The sequence below is a fragment of the Hyalella azteca genome, unplaced genomic scaffold, assembly GCF_000764305.2.
Source record: "Hyalella azteca isolate HAZT.00-mixed unplaced genomic scaffold, Hazt_2.0.2 contig9115, whole genome shotgun sequence".
Lineage (NCBI taxonomy): Eukaryota > Metazoa > Arthropoda > Malacostraca > Amphipoda > Hyalellidae > Hyalella > Hyalella azteca.
Genome location: NW_025939192.1, coordinates 154094 through 172203, shown reverse-complemented (window position 1 = coordinate 172203; position 18110 = coordinate 154094). Strand labels below are relative to the sequence as shown.

The 18110-nt window shown below is 37.0% G+C and overlaps 1 protein-coding gene across 1 annotated transcript; it reads left to right on the top strand.

Annotated features, from left to right (window-relative positions):
* Positions 1-8101: 8101 nt before the first annotated feature.
* On the top strand, positions 8102-17473 carry LOC108673063. The gene is made up of 8 exons (XM_018160844.2): positions 8102-8621; positions 8970-11844; positions 12009-12115; positions 12329-12656; positions 13251-13411; positions 13735-13879; positions 14587-14712; positions 15409-17473. The coding sequence occupies exons 1-8, from the start codon at positions 8303-8305 to the stop codon at positions 15488-15490; spliced, it is 4143 nt and encodes a 1380-aa protein (XP_018016333.1). The 5' UTR covers positions 8102-8302; the 3' UTR covers positions 15491-17473.
* Positions 17474-18110: the final 637 nt, after the last annotated feature.

Below are 18110 nucleotides of genomic sequence, written 5' to 3'. Positions count from 1 at the left end.
TTTTTACTGTTCATGGTTTGACATAGAATTAGCAAAATCTAACATGGGCCATTTCTTTTTTCTTTTGTTTCGTAACATTCCGACACTTTTTGTAAAAACGTGGCAAGTAGCGCAGCTGTGCACCACTAATTTTGTGCACCAATCAGCCCTAAATAAAACGCCTAGAATATTTCCGTAAGGTCACCAATCGTATTATTAATACGATATGTGTATTATACAGGACAATACGCCGTATTATACAGGATTAATACGCCGCGTATTTATCCTACCGTCAGGAATAATACGCGTTTTAAACTGAAGTTGATTATTCTATATACGTAAAACGTAATAGAATTAATAATGTTAATAACTTTTCCACAGGTTTAAATGCTGCCGACCCGTACAAATGATGCGAGGCCTCACGTTTGATGTACTTACGCAGCTGGCCATATAATTAAAGAATCTTGATAGAAATATTGCCAACGAAACTGACATGTTCTCACGTAGAACGTAGATGTGTCAATTTTTTTATTAAATGTTGAGCGATAAAAATCACAGCGTAAATTATGTAAGTCGGAAGGATGCGAGCGTGCCGCGATGATTGATCACCATCGTGTGTATGTCAGTGGGCCCTGCATGATCACGTTCACTGAGAGCAACAATTCTTGTCGTTATAATTAATTTACCTCTGATGACGAACATTAAAGTTCTAAAGCAAAAAGGCCCTTAACTCATTATAATATGAGATAAAAATAAAATCCTGTGAGGTTAGAAATTCTAACTTTGACGCCGATCTCATTATTAAACTTCAAACTGATATCATAACTCTTATTGAAGAACAGACGAGTTCTGAAATAAACAGAGATGAAGCTATTTAGAATAATAAATGTAGGGCTTTGATTACACGAGATTAGTTACTAATCCTGTAATGATCAAATATTCTTCAATCCATGTGGATTATATGTTCCCTCTTTAATCGTATAATGATAGCAGTCGTGAATCAAATTGATTGCCAAATAAGGTAACAACGAAATGATCGTGTACAGACTTCCTAGCTAATTGTGAATCTTTATGACGTGAGAATTTTGCTATAGAGATGAGGTAGATGTTTAAGTCTTTTAAAACTCAGCATGGCTGAAGACATGATTAATTATCGGGTTGATTTTAATGAATTAAGACATGGCGAAATTTCTGAATTACGTGACGAAAATCGAACTATATGAAAATTTAACTTAACACAGTTAACTTCGGAACTAATGTATCGTTTCAGTGCGATTGTCATTGCTGACAGTAACAGCTTTTAATGAACGTTACGAATGTTCACTTACTATGTTCAACTGTTGATGTCAAACGCGGATGCTGAATTTCGTGAATACGAAAACATCTGAATGTCGTTTGAAATAACCGTGAAACGCTGCAAATATGAATAAATTAATTATAAATAACGGTACAATAACGAGCAGCGATAACTTTCACAGTTTTTACCTGTAGCACCGCTATTGTAAGAGAAGACGCGAGTGTACGTAAACTGGCGTCTGAGCGGAGCTGAGAAAAAGTATAAAAAACGATCGACTCGATATCAACGACCAATTAATTACAATTTCTTATCTGCACAAAGATATTAATATCGTTCTCGAAGAAAGAAGTCACGTTATTGTATTTAATACAATAGAATTTCGGATAATATTCAGTATATTGGAAAAAAATCCGTTTACTCAACATTAATAATGCGTAATTTTTCTTAAAGAGAGAAAATGTGCAATAACATCTCTGTACCCTTATACCATTGTAACTGTAACGATGTTTTATGATGAAAAATATAATAACGATAATTGTTTTGAGAGATGTATGAGATAATATCTTACGCATTGAATGCAAGTACACGTGCTACAAATGAGATGTCAGTAAGACTATTGTTCACGTGTAATTTGTTGCCGTGTTAAATTCACGTTGCTCGAATTTACAACATATAAAGCATAAAATGACTGGTATAAATTGAATAGTCAAACTATGACAATTTATGATCAATTTAAAATTGATGGTGCTATTTAATAAATGTGCTTAATGGATTATTCACGAAACAATAACTATTAAACAGCAAATACTATAGCTTAAATGACGATTACGGGCATAGTTGAGTTAATGCAGATGTGTTGAGTGAAAAAATTGACGCAATAGCATACGTGCTTAAGCGAGTCGAAGAAATTCAATCACGGACGTCATTAACCTATAACCTTAAACTGATAGGAGCATTGCCTGAGAAAGTGACTCATAGTCCAACTCACGATCGAACTCACGATCGACTGACAATCGAACTTACGATTAAACTCGTGAATGACTAGCTTTCTCCGTTAGCTTTCATGGCAGTCTCCGTTATCTTTCATGAATGACTAGTTCGCCATAGTAGAAAACTTCGATTCAATAAGTTTAATAGAAGGTAACTTGATCTGCGATTTATGAGATGTAATAACGTTATTGTTGTTATTAAACTAACGATTTGTGTCACGGACAAATGAATGCTCGAATTTATATCGCGTATATAATAGTATTATTATTCAATTATTACTATATTCACTTTATAATTATGAGCCTTCATAATCATCAGATTATCGATTCAAAAGGTTGGATTACAACTTTCCTCTTCCGATAAATAATATATAAATGATTAATGAATGATTAATTTTGAATATAATAATATAAATGATTAATTTTTTGAACGATTGTAAAGGCTAGAGATAAGCACTACTTAAAAATGTTTTGCGATATTTTATCTGCTAAAGTAACGTATAAAGTTACAAATTTAGGGTCAATATTTCATGTTATGACAACAGAACTTATTTTATACTAATTTCCTGTAGAACTTAAATGCATTATTAAAAATGTGTTGCATTAAATGCATTGAATGTATGCATTAACATAAATGATTGAACTAAATTACATCATATCTGGTTTCGTCCAGAATATTTTAAAGTCTTGTTAAAATTCTCGCGTTAAAGTCGACGATCTTACGACCTTCATTCTATCATAACATCAAAATGATTTCTGAACTCAATTAAAAATTGATAATTCGCGTCCACGATGAAGTGAGAAATTTTTCTGTTCATGGTCATCAGCCGGACTTGTTTATTAAAATAAGTTTCCGCCGTCGCGTTTCAGAAATCTAATCGGATTTAATCCTTTTCCAGTGTTGATGATTTTGCTCATGTCAGCAAATTAAAATGATCGTATCAGCAAAACAATAGAGATTGCGCGAGATTAAGCAGTAATGCACTCGTGATCAGTGACTTAGGGTAAGCACACAGTGAAAGCAGGTTTGCCCGCGTGGGCAACCTGCTCCAACCTGCCACAAGAATGAACATAGGATAATAATGTAAGTGTTTACAGTGAAAACCTGTACGAACAGGCTTCTGTATTCTAAGGTTTCAGGCGCCAGCCTGAGCAGGTAACCAGCACGCTGGCAACCTGCTTTCATTGTGTGCGTACCCTAACACTACCGTGAGAATGTATTGATTATTTCCAAGATTGCATAATGCTGTATTGACAGATTATAATTTCCTGTTAATCGATTTCGCTTACGCCAAAGATCTTGGTTATCTAAAGTCAGACTTGATCGAACAAATGTTCTTTAAAGACTTGAATCTGATATAACGAAGTCGTATAATAACTACTAAAGTTGTAAACTTTAATTTACGTTCGTGCAATGAACTACTGTACAATTTTTCAAAAAGCTTAATTCTTTAAAACGGTTGTAACTAGAAACATTTAATTTAGCTGGAGCAGTGAGTTGCGCGTTTGATGGACGAGTCAATGAGTCATGAATGCTGGACGAGTCAATGAGTCATGAATGCTGGACGCGTCAATGAGTCATGAATGCTGGACGAGTCAATGAGTCGTGAATGCTGGACGAGTCAATGAGTCGTGAATGCTGGACGAGTCAATGAGTCATGAATGCTGGACGAGTCAATGAGTCGTGAATGCTGGACGAGTCAATGAGTCATGAATGCTGGACGAGTCAATGAGTCATGAATGCTGGACGCGTCAATGAGTCACGAATGCTGGACGCGTCAATGAGTCAGGAATGCTGGACGCGTCAATGAGTCATGAATGCTGGACGCGTCAATGAGTCAAGAATGCTGGGCGCGTCAATGAGTCAAGAATGCTGGGCGTGTCAATGAATCATGAATGCTGGACGCGTCAATGAGTCATGAATGCTGGACGCGTCAATGAGTCAAGAATGCTGGGCGTGTCAATGATAAGTCTTGAATGCAGGAAACTTCGCGTCAGCAAGTCGTGTATGCAGTACAAGCCACAGGGTCGTGCATGCTGGGCACTTGACGTCTAAGGCTGAAAAGCATGCATCCTGCAAACTTGTACGATGATTGCAATATTTGACCAATGATAATCTATCTTCTACTTCTCGTCTCGAAAATTGTTAATAACTTCGACATTCAACGGCTTTGAAAGGAAACCAATTCCCAATCTGCTAGCATAAACTTGCCTACGAGGCTGCTCCCTAGTGTTTTTCAGTGAGCATTAACCTACCAACGCTGTTGATTTTACATCTAGAATCAAAATGGGACCTTAATTTTTAAAATGCTGAATGAGATATCGGCTGATCAATTTTTGAAATTGCTATTAATTCCAAATTTTTGCCATTCGCGAAATGAATGCCTTTCTCCTTACACCCGAACATTTCCCATAGTTTTTTCAGCCAATATAAAAACAGCTTTTGACAGGCACGGCTATACTTTTTCCGCTACTTGTCGATAATGGGACGAGAAGTAAGGTTTCCTGCTGCTCGTCCTTGCATTATAGCAGTGTTTGGAGTTTGCATTGCTTAGCAAGCTTCCATGCAGTTCGCCATATATATCAAGACATTCATTGGCTTACAAAATCTAAAACTCCTGTAAATCCTTCCCTGCCTTCGTTTTGGGAGTCACTTAGTATCCTTAGTATTTGTTTGGAACATAGCAGTCCCAGGCCACGATGGATCGCCGCCTCTGATTATCGTTCATCCACCCTCATTTGGGCCACCTGATGCACGATGCTGTTGCTTGCTTCTCGCCGCTGGTAGTGTTGCAGGGGAGGTCGATCTGGGATTGTGCTCAGGAACACGTCTAGCTGTCTCTTGAAGGTCTCCAGGGTGAACTCCCCCTCTCTCAGATCCCTTGGTAGGGCGTTGAACGTCGGATTTGTCTAAGGTCAACACGTACAGTATATCTGTTGTAATGAAGTGAAACCGAAAAAGTAATGACTGATTAGTTTTCCATATCGCAAGTTAAAAAAACTTTAAAATAAAATAATTACGCCTAACGATCACTTCTTGTTTGTGTCTTGGTTAAGCGGTAAATTCTGGGTTGACTCGTCACGAGTTAACTCTCACAGTGAAGTCAACAAACGACAGGAAGTTGGGTGAAGAGCGTTGACGTGAGTTTCGACGAGCAGCGACCGCAAATGTTGCATCATTCCTAGATATTTTCTTCCATTATCCATACAGTATTTCGTATTAGGTATAACAGGCTCAAAATGTTTGTCGTTCTACAGTAACACAAAAATACTTTGTATTCATAAAAGGTTGACTCGTGATAAGTAAATAATCCTACAGCGATCATTCATGAACTTCATTTATTCATGATGGTATTACACTTTGGTACTGAGGATATGAGAAATTATACCCATGCACATCGAAAAAATCAAATTCAGCGATAACGTTTCCATCACAATTAAATAAATTGTTTTTGTCATTATGATTAGTAGGAATTTCACAGGCATCGAAACTATGCTATAGGAATCGAGTTACGTGAATTGCGTACAATTATAACATAACATAACATAGTGATCTCGGCGCTGCAGTGTAGGCCGATGTAGGCCTTCAGCATTAAACTCTAATTTCCAGCCGGAGTATTTTGAGTGAAATCCTGCCAACGTTTCCATTTATTTAATTTTTCGCTACAAATGTCCCGTGCCAAAAATAATTTATTTTAAATCTCGTATTTAATAAACGGAAAACAATAGACCATTCACAAATGCCAATAATAACAACGGTGCAAGTTGCTCCGCTCAGTAAAAAAATTATTGGATGTACTTGTAGCGTTGATGTACTTGATGATTACTAGATTGTACTAATTAATTAGTAATTATTGTATTTTCCCTTTACACGACTTAGTTACATACAAATTGAGAATCAAGCACAAATGTTGCTACGGAGCCAAATAGCCTAGAACCATAGAATCTAAGCAACAACAAGTGGGCCGAGCCAACACTTTGAAACTAAACTTAATAACAGACCAACAGTACCCTGGCACTTCTGACTCACCAACGCTGCAAGCCTGTAGCTGGGCAAACCCGCAACCAACAGTGCGTGTGCAACTACAGCAGCCGTGGGCACTCAGGCAGACTGGCACTGGCAGTGTACCTCCGGACGTTTTAGGGTGTGGTTAGTCACGTACCTAGTTATGGATCAAGTCTAAATCACACTTTAGTACTTCTTAACTATACTTTTATCCTAGCGTGGTTGCTCTGAAGCTTGCTTTCGTTGATTTCTTTGGTGCATTTGTGTACATTATAAGTTATATGAAGTATTTAGTATTCGATGGGGCTAAATATGAACGTCTGACTGGCCAAGTAAAAACAAAACCGCGCAGATGTTGTAAGGAGTATTTATGTCAAGTTAATAATATGTAAAGCAATAATATGTAACGTTGATTATATTGAATTCGTCTTTTTCAAGACGATGTTTGCACATAATGACATTGTCTAATCATAATGATGAGTTAGAGCCGTCGATGGGATATTAGGGTAACACTTGAGTGATTAATCGTTGAACATGATTAAGCAGAGAACAGATATATCTGCCTCGAACGCTATGGTTCAGGATTTTCGTTTCAAAATAATATGAAAGGTTGTGTTTCTTTTGACACCAGTGTTATATGGTGATATGCTATTGCAGTGTCTGCTTCTAAAATTACGGAATCGCCCGATTCTCCGCCGCATTCGATTGATCCATTGTTCGCCACATGTTCCGCATTTCGACGTCTTCAGCTTTTTAGTGTGACCCTAATTCAAGTACGATTATCCACTCATACACTAAAGCAGCTTCATCTTCATTGAAAGCGCGATACATATCAAGAAGTACCAAAAAAATATTCTCACTGGTAATTGCTTGATATTGGTTTTTCCTCAGTTTCGATTTTTTCTGGATTATCAAACTACCAGAGTAACCACTCAACATCAGAAGCTGCAGTGCGAGTGCAGTAACATGTGTTAACGTAGTTGATAATATTTTAGTTCAACCATGATTGATAGTACCAGTTGTCGACATATGCCAGTTCACTTACTGCAAATACAAAAAGCAACAACATTCGACAGCTTACTGATCAAACCCCTGTCAACGATTTACCCTAAATTAAATTAAAATTAAGTGTCACGTGTACACACACATTGGTCAAAAATTTAAATATTTTGTCTTTAAATTGTGATAAAGCTTGAGGGATGGATGCAGGACCAATAATCAAATGTAGGAGTTAAGTCAAACTTTCACACCACAAATTATCGATCATCAGTTAAACATAAGATCATTACATATGATTAGGCGTCATAATGCAGTTCGTAACTTCGTGTATGGCACTTCCTGGTACTATACTTCAAAAAAAGTTAAGAGGTCGTAAGTTCATCCGCTAATCATTGACGGCCTTTCAAGCCAAATCCACAAATCATAGACAAGAAAATAGAGCGCAAGTACTTACGTTCACTTAGCGAGTTTTGAAAGTATGGCCCCTGATTGGGACTTCATTGCAGTAAGCATTTCTCAAATCATTTCGCTTGCTTATGAACTGCCAGATTTAATTAAACGTTGTTGAAAAAATAGCTTGCATTATTTTCATTGTGGGTGAGACTACAGTCGCACTTGATAGCTTCTATGGAATTATCAACCTTGATTTTTCTCTCTGTTTAACCCTACCGACCATTCGAAATTTCGAAGAGTCTGCTCAATGTCTCGGCGATTCGTTCCCAGTTTTCTTCCTCCTTAGGCATAGGGTAGGAAACTATAACTAAATCGTAGCGGCACTTTAATGAACATTTTTGAAATATATGGTAGGAATAATTATAAACTTTTTTTTTCAGTTAAAATTGTTATTGGTTTATTTTTATAGGTTTTGTAGTTGGTTCATTTGAGTTGAGTGTGTAAATTATGGTAGTGTTGCTCGTTAAATGTGTTAATTATGGTACTATTGACCGTTAATTGTCTCAATTATGACAATACTGAACACTGATGTGTTAATTATGGTAGTTGTAGTTTCACACGTTGAAATTCGCCACTAACATGGACAGAGAGACGGGGAATCAAAGCTCCTCGTCACACCGGAGGACGCAGAAACCGAAATCTGCCGTTGAATCCTCTATTCCGAAGACAGCGTCTAATAAGGATAAAATCGTTGGAGGTACGACCAGGAATTTATCATGGCCATTAATGAGAAAAAACACGCGGTTCGGAAATGAAAGGCTGCCAGAGAAGTCGATAAGAGACCCGCGGATGTTACAGAAACAAACGCCGGATGGGCAGCGGTCGACTTCAAACTCCTCTTCTCAAACAGACGACTGCACAAACTGCGTAAATACTCGAGAGGCGGCAAAACTATCTGGTGTGTTCTCGATTAAACTCATGTACTCTTATATCAAGTGATGAAACACTGTCATAATAATGATAGAAATTATTTCATTCTCAAATGAAGTAACAACTTCACTAAACCTCGTAGTTAGGCAATCGAAAATTTTGTTTAAATTTGCATGCATGCACTTGACTAACTTTATTATGTGGGCTTTCAGTATATAATTGATCAATTGTACATGCGTTTAATTTACTTTCAGCTGTTTCTCTCATATTCTTGACAAGATGTGCTCGGGATAGACTCGCTCTACAGCCCCTAGATGGTGATGAATTGTATGCATCAGCATCAATCTATAATTTTATTCATTCTTCCTCCCAACAGATCTTGAAAGCAATTTCCAACAAAGTCTGCAAGAGTTTCGAGAAAATACAAGGCGCATCGACGAAAAAGTTGATAAGATTTCACAAAATTTCGACAAAATGTGCGATCGAGTTTCACAAATCCAATGTGACATGTCTGAGGTACTGCGACTGCTCAGAACTGGAAAAGATTTACCTAGTGAAGTGAACTCGTCACGCACACTAGTGATCCATGAAGGAACCATCAAACAAAACACCAATAATTTGAATAAGACACACAATGAAATACCAAATATAGAACTACCCCTTGAAAATATAAAATCTGCTACCCATGTCTCGATTGATAACAAAATAAAGGACTTGAATATTGAAGAAGATCGGGTACAAGATTGCCTCGTGGGAGCGAAAGACTTTCCAAGCGTTAAATGTACAACGTGTTTCCAATCTGCTGCAGAATGTTCCTGTCGTCATTTATCTGAACACTTAACGGAAGACTCGCGTGAAAAAGGGTCGATATCTAAAATCTTAAATGAAAAAACTGAGGTAACTTCTCCGTCCGATCCTATTTCGAATATATTTAGTTCGCAGAACGATATAATTTCGGTTGATGACACAATTTCACCCCCTTCCAAAGATGGTTCAAGTTCATCGACAAATAATGCTAATCGGTTGCGTTTGACCCATCCCTACGTTTCCCAAGAAGAAAGAGTACGCAATCAGTCGTCGTTTAGTAGCATCTCGTCTTTTGCAGCTGAGCTGCCATCAAATGATAATATTCCAGACCAAGCTATCACCAAAAATATGCTGAACCAATCTATTAAAAAAGTCCCTTCCTCTCAAATTGATTCTCAAGCTTCACCCAAGGATCACCTTGCTTCAACTGTTCAATTGACAAAACTGGGTTCTAGTTGTGTTGATGATAGTGCGTCAGTTGGAAAATCGGAGAAGTCTGTAACTGCAAAGCCTGCAACCGTTCCTCGTGATGATTTGTCTTGCTCGTCTCTGACACTTCCTGTGAGTTTGTTACCTCCCGAGGAAGTACATCGTTACCGCAACGCTGTTCTCATACAGAAACTCATTCCTGAGTCTCTTCAGCCTCTTCTGTGTTGGCTGAGTGAAGATAAAGGGGAATCTAAATCTTACTTTTGGTACCTCAAGTACAGAACCAGACTTTCAGAAAAAGAATTGAAAGAAAAGTACTATTTCACTTCTTCAGAATTAAAATTATTGAAAGAAGACGACTCAGCGGCTTTTGATGCAACTTTACTGATCAAGTTGATAAAAGTATTTGCTTGCATCGCAGACTGCCCCCACGAAAATCCTTGTGACCACGATGACACCAAAGCAGAATGTCTTTTGTGGAAATTGAGAAATCATAGAAACCTAATAAGTCATAAAATTAAGACATCATCCACAAGTGAACATGTTTTCACGACAGCAAAAGACACGATGATCAAGCTTTTTTCGGTCATAGATTTGGAAAAAGTAAAGATCCGAAAAGAAGTAGTGGATCAACATGTAGAAAAAATCCAAGAATCATTCAAAAATGTTGGCAACACTGATCATGAACGACAGTGTATGGAACAACAGTTTGTGTTCAGAACAGAAGCACTGAAGGAAAGTCAGTCGTACTGGCGTCAATACTGTACGACAGAAGCTGTTCCTTTCACCGGCAACGTAGTAAATTCTGGAAAAGTTTATCATCCAATGGAGTTGTTCGTAAAGGAAGAGTTGCTGTCGGATGGTGGAGTAACGGAGAGGATCTCTTACAGACACATTTTAAAGCGAACAAATGAAGATGGCAGGAAAGCAACAGTTCTCGTTGGTGAAGCTGGTTCAGGGAAAACTACTGTTGTCAAAAACATTGTGTCGCAATTTCTTGGCATAATCCCAGTGGAAGTTGAGTTTCTTAAAGAAATCCATTTACTCTTGTTCCTGGAATGTAGAGACCGAACCACAACGTCTCTTGAAAATGCTTTAAAAAACAATTTTCCACAAGCTTCTCGCAAAATTTCGCTATCCCTGGACAGTTTTTGCTCCCTCGGTAACATTATCATAATCGATGGATATGATGAAGTAAATGAGTCGTCGTCGGATGTTATTAATCAAATTTTGCGCCAGATGAAGAGCATGATCTCGTGTCAGATTCTTCTCACAACGCGACCCCACAGAGCTGATCAGTTGAAAATTTTGCTAAATTCATCTGGAATTCAGTTTACCACTTTTGAACTCGTTCCGTTGTCGGAGGAAGAGGATCAACTTGAATTTCTTCGTAGATACGAAGAGAACTCATCTGCCGAAGCTCCTTCTTCACTAGGAATGACATTGTCTTTCAAACGCTTACTCCCAGAAGTTAAACAATTTTTTGTGTATCCAATAAATCTTGTACTCTTCTACTTTCTGTATACCTATTCGCCTGAGACCATTGAAAGTTGGGAAACTTCTAATGATGTCATCGAGCAGATGCTAATCTTATACGAAAAGTTTATTGCAAAAAAGCTTCTGGAGCGTCATCTCGTTAACCTCGAGTGCTTTATCCGAGAAGCTCTTGGAGAAATTTACCAATTTGCGTTCGACTGCATTTCAGCCAATAAAGTCATGCTGTCAGCTGAGGACATGCGACCTGTACAGTGCTGTCTGGAAAAGAAATTCCGGGAGTGGAAACTTCTTAACAAGTTGGACGTTAGTGTCGTCACCTCAGTTGTGTTCCTGACGAAAACAGTTCCAAACCCAGCGTGCCCAGTCGTCTACCAGTTTTACCATAAAAGCATCCAAGAAATCATGGCTGCGAGAACTTTTGTGAAGCTCATGAAAAAGGAAGTGCATGTTAAACTCGTTGACTTGCTTGCGTTTCCTGATCCAACAGAGAAAAAGAATCGTGAAGATCTTATTGACAGGTAATCTGGAAAATAAAATATGATGTTAATGGTTCACTCAAAAAGTTCTATTTATATGTACTTCATACTTGTATAACTATGATATTTAGGCTATCTTTGATACCATTTTCGTTCCAATAAGGATTGAATATAATGAGAAAATAACGTAAAATTTTCGATTCTAGGTACAACAATGTTCTGCTCTTCGTTCTATCACATCTCGCTCAGCCTTCTAACTGCGACACTCTGGCGGCCAGAAGCGAAGAGCTTGAGCGCCTTCTTGAACAAAAAGGTCTTACAGAGCTTTGCTTAATAAATAATAATTGCTTAATAATATTAACAATGCTTAATAATATTATTAATTTTGAAATTGCACCCTCTCTTGTTTATTTTTATGAGCAGGAATGATCGATCGATTAAAATAAAGAAATCTTTCTCTTTTACTGGTTAATGCTGTTTCATCCTGTTCAGTTGTCCCATTGGTAAAATTCTTATTTTTTTGCAGGCGACGACATGTCATTTTTTTCGGAAGTCGTTCTCACTAAACCGAAAAATGAGATCCTCATTAAAATGGGAGTTTCTTTAGTGAAGAAGTTCGAACCAAACACGATCTCCTGCAAACGCGAATATCAAGCAATGCGGGCCATCATGGATTATTACCATCCTAAAATGTTGGCAATCCGCCACAACGATGAGCAACTGCCGCCTCCACTTACAGATCTTCTTCATCTTGTTACAAATAATTTCTTGGGACAACTTAAACTCATTATGATGTTCAGCTACTGGAGATTCCAGCCACTGGACTCTCGCGTCAAAGAAATTTCACATTCGAGGTGAAAATCCCAGCAGTTTGGTTTAAGATTCATGCATGAACTTTCCAGTGATTCCACGAACAAATCCTGTTTTATTTAATTTAATGGGTAATTGCCTAAATAATTACCTTTCTTTCCTTTGTTTCGGTGACTACCTCGTCAAGCAAATTATTTATTCTGTCAATCTGTATGAGCCACATGGAACTAGATGAATATTATCACTAATGACACTGTGAGTTGAGAACACACAATATATGATTCATCAGCGCCTAAGTAGGAATTATGTTCATATTTGAAAATCATACATGAGAGCAACATGCGATTTTTTTAAAATGTACAATTTAAATATCATTAAAAATTCAGGAAAAAATGTGATGCCGCAGAATTAAACGCCAAAATCATTATTTGAGATTCTGCTTTCTCTGAATCCGTGGTAACATAATTTACTATGTTGAAAAGTTACGATTGCACACTCAAAAACTCGAATTGAACTTTATCAAAACATGCTATGTTCAAGTAATTATTGAAAAATTACTTGAATGACGTTGCGTTCCGTAAGAAAACATATCTATTGAGTTAAAGTAGAAATATGTTATGGTATGCCTGTTCATCCAGGTTCACACTAGGATATTTTTGTGGGTGCTTGGCGACGGACGAAGGCATGCGGGCGTTGTCGACGCTATTGAATCTTTGCGACGAGCCGCCATACGTGAGCATAAGCGTCCCTGATCCGTATCACAACGGATTACACCTGCTGCCGATGCTCAAATACTCAAGTAAATCTTTGTTTGCCTTCAACGTCACCTAAAGTAGTTCTAGGAATTTGTTAACAATATATAAATTTTTAATTATATATAATTAACTATGTAGGTACTAATCTAATCCATACTCTGTGGATTTCCCCAACCTTGCCACAGCTACATGAGTCCCGTGGTATTCATTTTAGTCCCGTTTCATTATTTTAAAATTTTCGACTTCTCGTGATCGCGAAGATAATATATTGAATTTGTATTTGTTACAGGAATCGAGGACTTTTTTTCGATTAAAAATGTTTACTCGAAATTTTATATATGACATTCAAATATTTTTTCTCATGCAGAAATCAGATTCCCGTACAAAGACTTTCCAGACGGTGTTGTTAGCCGACCTATGCCAGTGGAGGCGCCTACAGTACATGTTGCTGCCACTGGCAAAGCCAAGGACTTATTCAATCTCTTAATGTTTGTCGCTCCAGAGAATAAGAAGTACGTATTCTGCGCAGATTCCGACGTAGATGTTGATGTGAGCACAATTTAATTTATATAGTTTTAGTTAATCAAGTAAAATGATTCGGAAAATGAATTGAGAATTACTCCTGCTATTATAACATTTGCTTACATATTCTCCATTAAAATCAATGGTAAGCTAAATGTGCTTGCTAAACAATGGTAAATGATCTAACAGAGTCGCGAATCACATGCTGGAGCATCCCAAGTCTTTGCTGTAATGTCTCATCACAATAGTTATTTATACAAATTTTCCCTCCCTGAAGACCTATTAAAAATCTGTTAAATGCCATGTGCAGTCTCATGGAGTACCCTACGAGAGATAGTTTCAAACAGAATAATACAATAAAAATTAATTCTATATTTTTCTCAATATAAACTTGGTTCAACCATTGATGAAATTAATTTTTATGCAAACCTTCTGAACGAGAAAGAATTTTTATGGAAGCGGTCGCTGAGTCGCACTGTCATGATTCGATATAAATTCTATTCAAAATTCAAGCATTTTAGTATTCAATTGAAATTAAAGCATTTATTTGTAGTCTAATGTCATAATCTTTCGCAATCTCGACGAAAGAAGCTCAGTGTTCTGAATCAGAGGAAATTCAAGTCATTTCTGAAATAGTTATAATTACCTACAGTTTTGCGCTAATGTTCACAAGTTTCGCCTCCCATATAAATACCAGATTTAGTCGCATCATCCTGGAACGATGCACGTGTAGCTCAGGTTTCCTGGAGAAAGTTACGAGGTCGTTAAAGGAAGAAGGAGTCGTTACGACCCGGGCCTTCAATACCCAAGTAGAGAAGATGAGGTGAGTGTCCAAGTAGTCTAAGTATTGGTCAAACGTAGGTTCGCTAAATAAAATTTTAATTTATTTTTCTGACCGTATTTCATAAGAGTTATAAATAGGACAACAATTAAAGAGTATCAGTTATGAATTCATTGAAACATAGAAGCTATAACTTCTGTCGTGAGTTTTGCATATTAAATAACGGCCTCATTACCACGATTACTAACAATGATGTTAACAGTAAACCATTGTTTTTATTGATGTCAATCTTCATTGTCCATACGTATACGTTCTCTAGTGTACCTAGTATATACTGATGTCACTGTTGTCTGCTATTTCGATTTTCTTTTGACACTTTCCAAATTTAATGCTATTTATTTTGAATTTTTTTTGAGTAATTTTTCTTGTTGTTGAATGTAGATGAACCTTTACTTTAAATTATTGCATGTAGGACTCAGAGGAGGTAATAGGTTATTCAATGAAACTATAATAATGTGAGCCTCATTTTTTCGATCCAATCAACTTTCTGTTATTTTCACGAAAAATTTAAGAGTTTCTTTTACTAATGAGAAACGAAAACAATTGTGTTAAAGAAAAGTTGAAGGTGCAGAATTTTTCTGTTTGTTTGTTTTTTTCTTTAATCGAAACTTTTGTTAATGCGACTTATTTGCACAATATAAATCACAAAATATATTTCTAACTCGACTTAATCTACAGCTTCAGGTATGGATGGTGTGAAGGATGCAATAATCGCGAGCACGCGCCTACGGAAACATGCATGGAGCTACACATCATATAAACTAGAAGAATAATTTTAAATGAAACTAACTTTATTTATTTAATTCAATTCGTACTTTATCGACCACACTTAATGTCTCCGAAATCCGATCAGAGAAGAAAAACAACAAGGTAGTTCTTCCTTGCATATACTCAGTCCTCTGTAAGAGTATACGAGTACTATAATTGAAAAAAGTCCCTTTAGGTATTCTTTCATCTCCAGCGTTTTGTTAATGTTAACGCTACTCATACTTAAAATACAACTGTCCTAACTCAGAAGTATTATATCGATTTCTTTCAGAAAGTGTATATTTTGGCACTCAATCCATACTCTGTTAACTGATAGATGGTCATTGGTGTTTACTAATTGGGCACCAAATCACTGGACGATTATGATCCAATCGAGGTACCAATTGTATAGGCTTAATTGAGCGCACTATATTTAAAGAGAAATTAAAATATTTGAATTGGAATTAATAACTTTAAAAATCTTTTTAAACTTTGAAATATTAATTTAAGTTATGTAATTCAAGAGTCCGGTTTCTGCAGAATTTTTCCATTCTTCAGCGGCGTCGAGTTTATTGAGATGTTCACTTCGTTTAATTTTGAATTAAGCTGTGTGTGTAATAATTGATATATAATAAAAACTGGTGGACTAATTAAACACGCTGTAATAATTGATATGTAACATCGGGACAAAACGAAGGTTTTGTTGAGCTGTGTGGCTAGCTGGCTAAGTTGTGCAGTGTACAGTATACAGTGTGGCACTGTAGTGTTGCGTAGTTAGAACAGAATTACAATTTATAAATACAATTCAGTGTCTATTTGATCGAACGATTTTTTGATTCACGGTATTTCACTGATTTGTTTACCTATAAGTTAGTCATATACATGTATGATGGTATAAAAACGTTGTTTCAGGATTGCCAAACAAAAGCTTCATACAAAAATTTTTTAACAGTGTCTGTGAAGAATAATAACACTTCTATGAACTTATTCTTTTTTGATCGAGTTCAATCGCGTTAGATTAAATAATTTAAACGAGACAGTGTTTAAATAACTACATAGCATAGCTCGTTGACGAGTAAAAGTCGCATGTCATCAAATTCCTTAAAGATTCACGCGGAAAATTACCAGGCCTAGCAAAATGTACAGTGAAATGAGAATCACATAAACAAATTGGCTACTAGAAATGCTGTTTTTTCCCAGGAACTTAGTGAAAAAAGGTCACTTTTCAAAACAAAATTGCGATTTATTGATCCAGTTTTTGACAGGGTTATAATGAGACATAAACATTTGCAACATTTAACAGTAAAAATCACTGTCTAGGAAAGTGAGTATAATTTTTAGGATGCAACCTAATAAGAAACTGGAAAGTGCAGAATTTAATCGTCGAGTTTAACGTATTTCGTACGAAGCACAACGTACGTTGAGGTGTTCTAAATTTTTTTTATTTCAAGTATGTATATAGGTACAAACAATTATAACACATTCATTTAATTGTTCGATTATAAAAGAGTGTGCGACAAGAAAACATAAATTTCGTAATTGTAAAGCAAACTGTCTTCAGTGCTAGCATTACATTGTTTAAATAATTGAAAATATGTAAATAATTTATTCGTGTATTAAGTCTTAATATTTTGCCGGCTAATAAGATGCCGGAACTTCTTCATTCTTTATATCGTTTACACTTTAGGAACTTATTTGAACAAAAAAGAAAAAGAAATGCCATGTTTGAATTTATAACAGCCTTATACAAAGGCTCAATTCAAGAAATAGTTTAAAAATTAGCATCCATTTATCTGAGCCCATCAACGTCCTAAAAAACTACAACCGTCACGGTGCGTGCAGAAAGGTGAGTAAGTGATTCGAGTTCCAGGTACGAATTGTAGCCGTGGATAAATTACCTAGAGCCGAGTCAGTAGCTTCATCTAACTCTTCGTGATGGATATGATGTCGGTAGTTCAATCGGCGAGGAGGCCGGGCGCCAGCAGAGTTTGAATCAGTGAGTTGTGAGTTCGAAACCGCAACAAGCTTGTGGATGTTCTGCGATGTTAAGAATCGGCGACATGCCTTTGGCCTAATAAACGCTGAAGCAGCTATTTATACTATTATTATAACCTTCGTTAAAGAGAGAACGACGCGGCAGTCGCTCCCTCTCGAATATTGTAGGCAACCTGTTAACCGTTGCCACTGCTAGAGGGCCTTCCGCCTTTGGGGTAAGACGAATTCAATCGAGCTTCAATCGGTCTGTCATCTAAGTTCCAGGAATCATATAATTAAAAGGGTATGATCTGGCCCCAACATGATCTTTCGTTTTTGCTCTTGGAATCGGTTAATTGAATTCTGGGACTCTCACTTTATTAATGGCACCCATAGAATAACCAGTGCCACGTCGCGTTCTCTCACTTGAGAAGTATACAAGTATACTCACGGTTTACACAAGGTACCAGCTGAAGGATTACTAGAATTTGAAACAAGTACCAGCACCAGGGGACACGGCTATAAACCAAAAAACTGCTTAGTAACTCATCCATGCGACAACATTTCTTCTCGCTTCGAACCACCGACATGTGGAACAGCCTCCCTGGTAGTATTGTGGGGGCTACGTGCCCGACCACTTTCAATAATTGTTTGACTCC